Source organism: Cryptosporidium ubiquitum (assembly GCF_001865345.1).
Source record: "Cryptosporidium ubiquitum isolate 39726 chromosome Unknown contig_20, whole genome shotgun sequence".
NCBI lineage: Eukaryota > Apicomplexa > Conoidasida > Eucoccidiorida > Cryptosporidiidae > Cryptosporidium > Cryptosporidium ubiquitum.
In genome coordinates this window covers 228,587-240,765 of record NW_021639828.1, presented here as the reverse complement: position 1 = coordinate 240,765, position 12,179 = coordinate 228,587, and the positions used below count along the sequence as shown (strand labels likewise).

The 12,179-nt window shown below is 30.2% G+C and overlaps 8 protein-coding genes across 8 annotated transcripts; 3 read left to right on the top strand and 5 right to left on the bottom strand.

The window, feature by feature from the left end:
• Positions 1-520: 520 nt before the first annotated feature.
• Positions 521-2,578, top strand: cubi_01451 (uncharacterized protein; the record flags this gene model as incomplete). Its single annotated transcript, XM_029018463.1, has 1 exon — positions 521-2,578. One exon carries the CDS (start codon positions 521-523, stop codon positions 2,576-2,578), a length of 2,058 nt encoding a protein of 685 aa, XP_028873690.1.
• Positions 2,579-2,692: 114 nt separating this feature from the next.
• On the top strand, positions 2,693-3,985 carry cubi_01450 (uncharacterized protein; the record flags this gene model as incomplete). Its single annotated transcript, XM_029018462.1, has 1 exon — positions 2,693-3,985. One exon carries the CDS (start codon positions 2,693-2,695, stop codon positions 3,983-3,985), a length of 1,293 nt encoding a protein of 430 aa, XP_028873689.1.
• A 358-nt stretch (positions 3,986-4,343) lies between these two features.
• cubi_01449 (uncharacterized protein) lies at positions 4,344-5,532 on the bottom strand (the record flags this gene model as incomplete). Its single annotated transcript, XM_029018461.1, has 2 exons — positions 4,344-4,363; positions 4,422-5,532. 2 exons carry the CDS (start codon positions 5,530-5,532, stop codon positions 4,344-4,346), a joined length of 1,131 nt encoding a protein of 376 aa, XP_028873688.1.
• An 82-nt stretch (positions 5,533-5,614) lies between these two features.
• On the bottom strand, positions 5,615-6,979 carry cubi_01448 (alpha tubulin; the record flags this gene model as incomplete). The annotated part of the gene is made up of 1 exon (XM_029018460.1): positions 5,615-6,979. One exon carries the CDS (start codon positions 6,977-6,979, stop codon positions 5,615-5,617), a length of 1,365 nt encoding a protein of 454 aa, XP_028873687.1.
• A 268-nt stretch (positions 6,980-7,247) lies between these two features.
• Positions 7,248-7,985, bottom strand: cubi_01447 (uncharacterized protein; the record flags this gene model as incomplete). The annotated part of the gene is made up of 1 exon (XM_029018459.1): positions 7,248-7,985. One exon carries the CDS (start codon positions 7,983-7,985, stop codon positions 7,248-7,250), a length of 738 nt encoding a protein of 245 aa, XP_028873686.1.
• Positions 7,986-8,089: 104 nt separating this feature from the next.
• cubi_01446 (uncharacterized protein) lies at positions 8,090-10,141 on the bottom strand (the record flags this gene model as incomplete). The annotated part of the gene is made up of 1 exon (XM_029018458.1): positions 8,090-10,141. One exon carries the CDS (start codon positions 10,139-10,141, stop codon positions 8,090-8,092), a length of 2,052 nt encoding a protein of 683 aa, XP_028873685.1.
• Positions 10,142-10,362: 221 nt separating this feature from the next.
• Positions 10,363-11,151, bottom strand: cubi_01445 (MRA1 NEP1 like pre-rRNA adjacent protein; the record flags this gene model as incomplete). Its single annotated transcript, XM_029018457.1, has 2 exons — positions 10,363-11,020; positions 11,069-11,151. 2 exons carry the CDS (start codon positions 11,149-11,151, stop codon positions 10,363-10,365), a joined length of 741 nt encoding a protein of 246 aa, XP_028873684.1.
• A 63-nt stretch (positions 11,152-11,214) lies between these two features.
• Positions 11,215-11,986, top strand: cubi_01444 (MRA1 NEP1 like pre-rRNA adjacent protein; the record flags this gene model as incomplete). Its single annotated transcript, XM_029018456.1, has 2 exons — positions 11,215-11,309; positions 11,359-11,986. The coding sequence occupies 2 exons, from the start codon at positions 11,215-11,217 to the stop codon at positions 11,984-11,986; spliced, it is 723 nt and encodes a 240-aa protein (XP_028873683.1).
• Between the last annotated feature and the right edge of the window lie 193 nt (positions 11,987-12,179).

The following is a 12,179-nucleotide window of genomic DNA, read 5'->3' as shown; positions in this document are numbered from 1 at the left end:
CATGCAAAACTTAGCGATTTAGATTTATTTTCTTTTTGTTAATAAATATTATTCTCAAAAATGCAGTTACTTTTGCAAATGTGCCTTTTACTTGTAAGAATGACACACTTTGTGCGGTAACTCAATAACTCGAAGTTAAATTTCAATAAAACTAATAAATAATGATAATAATAATAATAATAATAATAATAATAATAATAATAATAATAATAATGATAATAATAATAATAGTAAATAATAATAGTAATAGTTATTATTTGAGATCTAAATTCTAATAATTGACTGTATAAGATTCAAAATAATAATATTATAATTCTAATAATGATGATTTTAAAATATTTAAAGACAAATTAATCGATTTTATTATAAATAATTATTTTGAGTAATTCTTTATAAATTTTAGTTAGTGGTTATTTGATATTTGCGTTTCTATTTATTCTAATTGAAATACATTAAAAAAAAGTGATCAAACAAAAATTATGTCCCGCGGAATATTCTTTAAATAATTTTCTTTAGAAAAATGAAATTATACACTTGTAAAATAAATTGCAAAGATACTACCGAGAATAGGCACACAAGTTCTACATTTAGTAACCAGCTAAAATGTTTGGCATTACTCTCAACCATTAAGCCCCTCATTCTATGGTGTACGACGAGCTCTATATTATCTTTGATTGGTGTTTCATTCTTATTTTTTAAGTTGGAGAATGGAATAATTACTACAATAATCGTATCAGTATTTTCAAATATAATCTGCCAGCTTGTTTTTCTCTCTTTGCTATTTAGCAGAGTTATGAGTGTAACAATAGAGAATTACTTAACAGCATCTTTTACACTATTTAATGATTTAATTATTACGATTCCAAGATATGTTCTTTGGGAATTAATTTTTACATCAAGATGGATATGGCTTTCATTACATTTTTTTTGTGCAACATATTCAATCTTTAGATTCTGGAATATTTGTACACTATTTTTGTTAGAGCTCCCTATTTTTTTATCCACGTTTTTTTTCGTTTCTGGTGGATTATCATTTGTTCGTTTTTTTGGAAAGAGCCAAAATATTTTCTTGTTGTCATCTCGAATATCATTAAAACCGATAATAATAAAATTAAATTTAAAGGAAAGTAATGTTCTACTGAAATTCTATGAATTAACTGATTATTTTACTTTTAATGGTGGTTCAGGAAATATCAAAAACTCACTTATTTTTACGATCTTGACTTTATTAATAACAATCCCTATATATTATTTTGGAATAAATACTCCCGGAATTTCGAATTTTTTTAACCTTATAAATAAGTTTTATTCATTTAGAATAAGCTTTAAATTGAGAAATGAAATAAATCCATTGATTGTTAAATTTTACATTTATTTAACTTCATTCTTCGTGGTCTCATTTTATTGGTATTGCATTGAGTTACAATCGGCAAATTTTAGAAATTTATCATTGATCAACGTGAATGGAGTGTTTTTAAAGCATGATAAAATATTAAATAATAACTATTTAAATGAAAACATAATTCCTAGTGACAACTTTATTCGGTTTATCACAAACCTCGAAAAGAAATTTATATTCATTGGACGCAACATAAAACTAGGACAAAAAGTCTGGATAAAAGTTTTTTATTCATTTTATTCAATATTTGCCATATTTACAATTCTTCCAGTACTATTTCTTTTTAATCTACATAAGATTGAGTCTTTGATAAATATTTTGATCAAAACGATTCCAATTAATTCCAATACAGCCTTTGAAGAATGGCTTGGCTACGAATACAGATTATTTTTTGTACTAGAAAAATTACAAAGACAGTTAGATAACATATTTTCAACAGTTCTTTTGCTTGATTCATCTATTCACACAAAGGTTGCTACTATAAATAATAGCGATTTTAGTTTAGTTGTTCATTCAACAATTGGTTTAGATAAACGGATCTCATTTTCTCAGATAGATATTGATGATTGGTTTTTGAATATTTGTTCATTAGATAATCAATTAGGAAAGAAAAGCCATATTCCAAAAAGCTTTAATGAATGGTGGTATAGTAACGTTTTGTTCTCAGACAGTTTAAATAATCCAAAAATTAAAAACAAGAAAAAAAATACTTTGTCGGGGTGGAATATTAGAGATTCAATCATGCATCACAGAAGTGAGATTTTTTGTATACTACTTGAAAAATTCAAAAACTACTGCAAAAAAACGGAACGGGTTTTAATGAATTTTACAGTAGAAAATGAACTTCTCAACTTGAAAGAGAGTGAAATTATTCCACAGCTAATTTTTCTCATGCAGGAGATGACACTTTATAGCATTGACCTATGCTATTTATATATTTATTGCTATCATAGATTTATTGCAAAGAATCTAATTATTAATGGGTTGAAAGGGGAATGGAACGCTCAAACGTTGAATCAATATATTAACTTATCTGCCGAGGTAAAAAATCGCATATATTTCGCATGCGAAGTCGGACTATTAAATTCTCCATACATACATCCAGTTTTTGAACAAGAAATTATTAGATTGTACAGGGGAATTGACGATTCATTGGAATTATTGTTACCTTTGTTATAGAATTTAAGTTAAAAACGAGTAATTTTTAAGATCAAGTATGGCGGTAAAATGACACTGCCGACATGACATAATAATAATCTAATGTCATTTGTGGACCAATGTATTTAAATTAAAATGGTTTTTCAAAAAGAAAATTCAGATACTAATGGTTGGGTTGCTGGCTGTGATCCACATACTATCTCATTTGGTAGTGCGTTATTTGAAATTACAGAAAAAGCGGCTAGGGTCAGGACATTATTAGAAAAAAAACGAAGGAATGAAGAGATTTGCAATTTAATTTCAGCATCAAGTGAATCTTCATTAATTAATAATATTAAGAAAGAGATAATTAAAGAAAATCATGTATCTTTTAGCAAAGTTGCCGACTTAATTGAGGCAAAATTACTGGACTTGGGTGAAAAGAATGAGAAATGCATGAGTATGAACATTAAAAAAAGCATAGAGGCCAGCAATGAAGCAATAAAAAAGAATTCAACAGAAATAATTGAGAAAGTGTCATCAAGTATCACTAATAACAATCATATCAACGATTTCAGTGACTCATTAGTTAACTTATTGCTTGAACATAGAAATAATATAAAAGATTCATTAGCAGAATTAATCAGTATTATTAACCAGAAGGAAAGTAGGATTTCACAAGAAGTCTGTAAATTTATTGTGGAACGTGATGAAAAAGAGAAATCGATTTATCTCTCTCAACTTAATATTATACAAAAACAATATGAACTTATTATTCGAGATTTAAGAAAGAGAAACATGTTTTTGGAGCGCGATATAGAATCTAAACAATTTTGTGAGAAGAAGTTGCATGAACAAATTAAGTCAATGGATAACGAGGCTAAAGAGGCGGTATTGTTACTAGAAGAAAAAGATTTCAAGATTAATTTTTTAAATTCACAAATTAATCAATTGAAAGATGAGAATCAGGAATTAAGGGATAAAAATATTAATCTACTCAACAAAAATCAAGAAATTACAGCGAATTATTCAAATAAATATTGCTTATTGAGAAATAAATATTTGTTTCTTGGAATTAGATTTTTGCATGCCACACTGGAAAATTTAATTTCTTCAAGGCGTAAGGAAGCATTCAATATTTTGAAAAACAATTCCGAATTCAATTCTTTCAATTCAAAAATGACTGAAAACTTATCAAAAACATTTAGGAACTCTGCTAAATATGATTCGAGCACTCAAATACCAATTAAGGTCAATGAAAGCAACTTGTTTAATCTTTTGGATGTTGAGAAACGCATCAAAGAACAGGAAAAGGAGCAAAGTTTAGTTAATGCACTGTTAAGTATGATTAGCGGACAGAACTACACACAGTTAGCATTATTTACAAAAATAATTAACCAGAAAAGAGTAGAGATTTTGACTAAAGTATTTTCAATACTTAAGATCTAGAAAAATACAAGTTTTTGAGGATTCTGATAGTTGATTATCGAAAATGAAATTAACACAAAAAAGGTGAAGCATGAATTGATAAATATAAAAACGAGTATTGGCAATAACTCAGTTAATATTGTTGAAAAGATTGCAGTTATCCAGAAGAATGCAAGCAAGTAGGGTGTAATTGAAAAATAAAATTGTTTTGTCATGTAAGTAGATGCAAGTTTCCATGAAGTGGGAACTACACCAAACCCAAATGATGCAAAAACGCAAATCAACGAAATGATGACAGGTTGATTCATTACACTTATGTTACTTGAGAAAAATAATAGTGAGCAGATTGGAATGTATGAAAATATAACTGAAATTAACCCTAAAATAAAGAGCCTTTTGCTTCCAATATATACTTCAAAAAAAACACCAGATAACGTGAAGTTAACTAAAAAGCAACCTGCCAGCACTATATACTTCGATGATACTTGGTCAATGATACCAAGATGCGACATTATTAGTTTGCTATTCATGATTAGTGGTATATATCCAGTAAATACTTCAGTACATATTATGATGGGAATGAAAATAAAGACATTACGCATTGATGACTTAGAAATAACTTTGAAAAGTTTAAAAATTGATATGCTTTCTCTTTCGCTTTCTTCTCTTAGTTGACTAATAATTCTTGTGGTGTCAAATACTCCATATATTTGTCTAGTAGTTTCTTCTGCAGAACGAATATCATTTAATTTTATATAGCGAGATGGAGTATCACCATTTAGTTTGATAATCCAGATTATGAAAAGGATCAATGAAAATATCATAGGAATGATGAATAAAATTCTAATATACAAAGTTGAGTATGAAGTATTTTTAATTTGAAACACAAAATCCGTTTTCTCGGGTTTTATTAAATTGTCTCGAATGACTACATTTATGAAATCACTATCAATAATGGTGTTTACAATTTTATCAGTCTTATTGGTATTGTTAACAGAGTTTCTCAAATTGATGATAAAACCAGTTATATATGCAGTTGTTATGGAGAATAAATAACTCAGTAAAATTCCATAACAAAACAATACGTTATGTAAAGTTGAAAATAAAGTTTGATTCTGTTTGTTGGTGAGTTCAAAAATATAAGATGGTACTAAGTTACATGAAAATCCCACTCCAACACCACATATAGCTCTTCCGATCGAAAAAATCACAATTTCCTTACTTAAGCAAAATATAGAACCAATTCCAAACAAAAAATATGCAGAGAGAATACCTTTTACCTTACCAAAGTACCTTTCCACAAAAATAGAAGTAATAGAGCCAATAGAAGCACCAAATAAAATTGAAGAATTGACAAAAACCATAGAAAAACTCCTAAAGTCTGTACAACCACCTGTAATTTGAGAGCCACGAATATGTAAACACTGGTCCATCCATGAAGAGGAAAAATACTTGGTCAAAACGACCCTTGGTATGTTGGCCACACCAAGCACATATCCGGACAACAGAGACAACACACCTGCAGCAAGGATTCGTTTTTGGCTATAACTAAAAAGGGAGAACTCCATAGATTAAGATACTAAATGTACGCAAACCCGCCAAATAGCGTATTAACCCTCCTAAATCTAGAGAATACAAAGTAAAAAGAGATTAGAAATCTCCTTCATAGTGCACTTCTTCGTCCTCACCATCAGCAATTTCAATTCCGACCTCTTCGTAGTCTTTTTCTAAGGCAGCTAAATCTTCTCTAGCTTCACTAAATTCACCTTCTTCCATACCCTCGCCGACATACCAATGCACAAACGCCCTCTTAGAGTACATTAAATCAAATTTATGATCCATTCTATTGAAAACTTCGGCGATTGCAGTTGAATTAGAAATCATGCAACACGCACGCATAACCTTAGCAAGATCTCCACCAGGCACAACAGTTGGCGGTTGATAATTAATTCCGCATTTGAATCCTGTTGGGCACCAATCAACGAATTGAATGGTTCTTTTGGTCTTAATTGTTGCAACTGCCGCATTCGTATCCTTTGGTACAACATCACCCCTATACATCAGACAACACGCCATATATTTACCATGTCTAGGGTCGCATTTCGCCATTTGATTCTGAGGCTCGAATACTGCGTTAGTTATCTCAGCAACACTAAGTTGCTCGTGAAAAGCCTTTTCAGCGGAAATAATTGGAGCATATGATGAAAGCATGAAGTGGATTCTTGGATAAGGAACTAGATTTGTTTGGAATTCAGTGATATCAACATTCAGTGCACCATCAAAGCGCAAAGATGCAGTCAAAGAAGAAATTACTTGTGCAATTAGTCGATTTAGGTTTGTATATGCAGGCTGCTCAATATTCAAATTTCGTCTGCAGATATCATAAATTGCTTCGTTGTCCAGCATGACCGCAACATCCGCATGTTCAAGGAGCGAGTGAGTGGAAAGAACGGCGTTGTACGGCTCTACCACTGCAGTGCTTAATTGCGGGGATGGCCATGTACAGAAGTTCAATTTGGATTTCTTACCATAATCAACGGAGAGTCTTTCGAGCAACAATGTTCCGAGTCCAGCTCCTGTTCCACCTCCCACTGCATTGAACATTAGAAAACCTTGTAATCCAGTGCAATTATCAGCAAGCTTACGAATTCTATCTAGACAGACTTCCAATATCTCTTTTCCAACTGTATAATGGCCTCTCGCAAAATTATTTGCTGCATCTTCTTTTCCATTAATGAGTTGCTCAGGGTGAAATAGTTGCCTATACGTCCCACTACGAATTTCATCAACAACAGTAGGCTCCAGGTCCACAAAAACTGCTCTGGGTACATGCTTTCCAGCACCAGTCTCACTAAAAAAAGTATTAAATGCATCATCGGAGATTCCCATATTTTGTTCAGACATAGGCATTGTTCCATCCGGATTTATTCCATGTTCTAGACAAAATAGTTCCCAACAAGCATTACCGATTTGTATTCCTGCTTGCCCAACATGTATCGAAATAACTTCGCGCATGATTAATAAATAACTTTAGTACAAAATATAGTATAATTAAGGGTATCCTGAGAAGAAACCAATGAGGAGGTCAAACTTCAGAGAACAAAGACGATTTGGATGGCAATTTTTTCACTGGCATGCTTAAGCGTTTTTATTTGTGGGGGCTGTCCACTCTAATTTGCGGGTTGAACCAAACGTGGGATAAGGCGGGAATTAATTCAAGTAACCGAAAAAAAGGAAAAAATGTTCAATAGAAAAGGTGATAAAGTTAATACATGGTTCAGTTTTATTTGGAGTCTAATAATTTACAGATTTTATTATATAATCGTATTTTAGAATATAAGTTATTGATTGAGCTTTTCTTTATTTTTGCTAGTTTGCCAAGCAACTCGGCCAAATTTTCTAAATATGCCTTGCAAAAATGATCAATAGAATACTCTAAGTAGTTTTTCGTGACTATCATCGAATTTTCTAGAGCGCTAGGTTGATTCCGTGGCATGGTTTCGTACTCAGTACTTTCAAGCACAAATCCACCCTTGACCATTTTTTTAATCATTGAATTACAGGCAACTAGGTTTCTTTTTCCATTAACAAACATAGAAATATTTGTTTGATTGGAGTTTCCTGTAAACTGAATAACGTCAATGAATGTAAATATAAAATCTAGAAACTCGGATTTTGGATGAATCAATACACTTGATGATATATTCATTGCAGGGTGCAAATAAAATTTGGATGATTTTGCGAGGTTTTCCTCAATTTTATTTTTGCTTTCAAAAAATTCATTAATTTTATGAGTAATAGATAAACCAAAATAATCACTTGATAGTAAAATAAGAAGCAGCTGCCAGGAAGATGTAACTGGATTTTTGATCCCTTGCCCAATTAATATTCTTTCCACAATACTTATTTGGCTAGCATTCAAATTTCTTGAGATATGCGTGTTTAATACATAGGTTTTTTTAAGTATGATTGAAAAAAAAATATAAATAATTAGCATATATTTAATTAATATCTTACTCATTTTATATTACTTTATTTTGATTTATTATTTCATTAATTAATTCGCGGATCTAAAAATAAACGTAAAAATATAAAACGCAAATGAACTATAAAAATAATTAAATTCTAGAAATTATGCACATGAAGGAGAGATATTTTATATGAGTTTTCCATTAATGCGATCAGTACTTTTACAAGTTCAGTTTTTCGTGATGTATTATCAATAATATTCCACAATTTTGCTGCTGAGAACATGTTTTGCACACATTTTCTTTCGTTACCCCAAGTTCTACAATATAATTCTAAATATTTTTTAATTCCATTTTTTGAGAATCCTTTTATGATCTCGCATTCAGAAGGTAGCTTAGTTTTAACTCTTTTCCATGTTATTTTCGAAAATAAATCATTACAGGTTACTTGTAGACCAATATAATATGATATTTCAGTAACACCGGGATACCCTAAAAATAGCAAGTCAAAAATTTCAAAATAAATACAATCCCCTGACAATTTAATTTGAAGGTCTTTTTTATTTGATTCATTATTTGGTTCTACAAAATATGTAGTGAAAACATATTCTAATAGTTGGTTTTTTTCAATCAATGTATTTGATCCAATAAAAGGTAGTGTCAAGTAAATTTTAAGTTTGGCATTTGTCTTTAATTCGCTAAATTTTGTATATATTCTAATTCCCGGAGGAAGTTTGAGCACTTCTTTACCATTTACTTCTATTATTGATGCACTTATTTCTAATATTTCCGGTGGTTTGTTTTTTCCATAAAGATAATTTTCAAGATACGAATTAAAATCATACGATAATTCCGGTCCTTTAGGTAGAGTTTCAATTATGCTGTTATTTGTTTTGTATAATTTGTTTATGAGTTCTAACGATTCTCGAATTATAATATAGGCCTCATTTGCCTTCGCTTTCATTTTTTTTTCTAGAACTTTGTCAGGGTGTGTAAATAATAACAATTTTTTTTTGACTGTTGGCATTTCATTTATTTTGAATTTTTTTGGGTCTATTCCTAACGTCCAAAAAGGATTATAATACTTGTTTTGTTGCTCACTATGTCTGTCTAGTACAAACTCAATTACCAATTTCTGAAAATTGGATTTTGCTGAATAAAAATGTTCAGTTCTGGTTTCCATGTTAATACCATCATTATCCTTAACGCCATATTGAGAATCCCATTTCATTCTTGCTTCTTTGAGTCTATTATATGATTTGAAAATCTTTTCAGAATCTGAAATATCTTCAATGGGAAGAAATAACCACTTAAGCAAAATATCGCATCTATTGATTGTTTCAGTATCAGATGCGTCAGAAGAGAGATTCAAAACTGATCTTAAGTCATTTTTGTCGATGTTAGAGTTAATTGTGTTAGAAATAGACTCCCTTTTGTTAATTCTCTGAATACACCACAAATTAACATGATCAAATATTTCGATATTATCACATAAATTCTTATTAGAGAGTAAGAGTCTTTTTACACTCAAAGATGAACTGTTGAAAAATGATGTTGTGTAATATGTATACTTAAGCCCAATTAAATCATAAAATGATTTTTCCATTATGATAGCGTCATCAGATATTATAGTTTCATTCGATATGTTTTTAAATGTCTGATTATATAGATTCTTGACATTTTCGAGTTTATTTAATAGGTAGAAGTAGAACAATTCATGATGATTTTCTAAAAAAAGTTCTTCAAAGTTTTCATTTTTCTTTTTCTTTGGGCCATTATTTTCTTGATCTTCCATAATATTATATAATCTCTTTTTATTTAATTGGTTTTTTTTTTTCTCATCACTTGTAAATTTTGAAATTTCTTCGTTTTTTTCACAAGAAAAATTAAGACAATAACTAGTATATTGTTGCTTAATTTCACTTTGTTGGGTAAACCTCCTGATTGTTTGATGATCAAGAAAAAGGCAGAGAATCATAAAACATGTTTTCCATGAAAATTCTTCTGTATTGTAATTTTCAAAAAACTCGTTAAGTTGGGACAATGGATGAATAACTTCTTCGTTGCTTAAGAATCTCGAAATAATGTGATACAACTTTTTTTCTTGATTTTGTAAGCTATTAAAAGTTTTAATATTTCTAAAGTGAGGACTCAAAATTTGGACACTAGAAGAATACCTATTTGAGTTTAAATGAGATTCTTTATTCATTCTCCTTAATTAAACCTAAATCATTGTTTCAAATTCTGTTAAATAAAAAAAAAAAATATTGCAATTACCCACAAAATACCGCATTTAATTAAATCGGAAAAAAGTTAAAGCAGAAAATTCGAACAACTGATTTTAATTAAACATTAAAATTTAGATCAAATGAATTAATTTGCAAAAAATTTATTCAGTCTGTATACTGATCTCAAATTTATGAAGCGAAACTAACAAATTCCCCATAAATATTCAAATTCATTGCAAATTTTTGAACAACAGAGTGCTGCAGATAGTGGGTATGAACTAATGCTAATTACTTCTTCTATGAAATCACAACTCTGTATTGGGTCGCCATATGCAACCGCACCAACAACGAATGTTACTGCACTCTTGCGTGCGTTGGAGTCTTGACCTGAATATATTTCATTTGCCAAAGCCCGAATACTCTTTTGGGTACCATTAACTGAAAGACCATATTTTTTTCCTCCAATAGGCAAAATTTTGTCAATGTCATTTTTGATTATTTTCATCAAAATAGTATTTCCATTAACCGCTAGGACTTTGCGCTTAACGAGTAAGTTTACCATTAACGACGAAAATTCCTTAAAGCTTCTTGGTACAGAAAGTTGTGGGTTTACCTCTATTAATACGTTACTCATGGTTCGAATATAAACTAATAATCTCCCACTTTTATTTAGAGGAGAATCTAGCAGTGAAAGTAAACATTGATGCAATATATCTGGCCTGATGTTTAAAACCATTTCTTCTTTCGAGAATATTTCGGAAAAATGAGATGAACAATATTCTTCGATTTTTTTTTTTGGATGGTCAATGCCATTAAGTAACTCGAGAGACTTATCTTTCTTTTCATATAATTCTAAGCATCTAAAAAAATTAAATACTTTACTAAAAACAATAGAGTAGATAACTTACGCTCGGTCTAGTAAAATAAATACCCTTTCTTCATTCTTCCATTCAGAAAGGTCTTTTGGAACATAAATTACATTTGAATTCATTTTATAACAAAAACTAAGGGCGCTTTTAACGGGTAAATATTTTTCTATTTTTTTCGTAATTAAATGGATTTGCTTACAAAGCGTAATAAAGTTAGAAAGCAGCCATCGACAAGTTCTAAGTTTACAAGTTTTAGGACAAGCATTATTCTAATAGATGCGTAAGTTTAAAATTTATTGTAACAATTTATTGACTTACTGGTAAAATAGTTCATTGTTTGTGAATAAGAAAGGTGGAAAAAAGGAACTTTTAACTGAAGAAAAAATACTCGAGGAAGATGTAAAATTAATTGCTAACAATGAAGTGCGGCCTGATATCATCCATAACTCACTATTAATGCTACTCGATAGTCCATTGTGTAAATCCGGCAGCCTTACAGATATTTTAATTTTAAATTCTGATGGTAAATTGATCAGAGTAAACCCAAAGTTCCGTGTTCCAAGATCTTTCAAAATATTTAGCAAAATTTTTTCTGAATTCTTATCGTCTCCAAATGGTGAACTGAGACTTCCTGATGGAGAAAACACGGTTCTTATCACTTTGCTTAATGACTCGATTGAGGATTATTTTTCAAATAGCGAAATAGTGATTGGACTCTCCAGAGAAGCAAAAAAGGTAAGCTTCAGAAAGTTTATTAAAGATGAGATTGCAAGAAAAATAGGTAATGGAGCAGAGAGTATTAGTTTTGTTATTGGGGCTTCAGCAATGAATAATAGCTGCGGCCAATTTATCTCGAAATTTACACATTACATATCATTATCCGACATTAGTATACCCTCGTACATTTGTTGCACAAAAATTTGTGGTGAAATGGAAGAATTACTAGGAATATATTAATTTTTGTTTTAGATCTAGATACTAGTTTATTCTTGAAACATTTTTGCGTGAATTTCATACATTTGGCATTCTTTTTCATAATAAAACAAAACAGGGACACACAAAGTAATAGTTGTTGTAATGCCCATCCATATTATTTCTCTACTTATATTCGCTCCGTTTTTAGTGATGATATTGATGTAGCTCTTTGAAA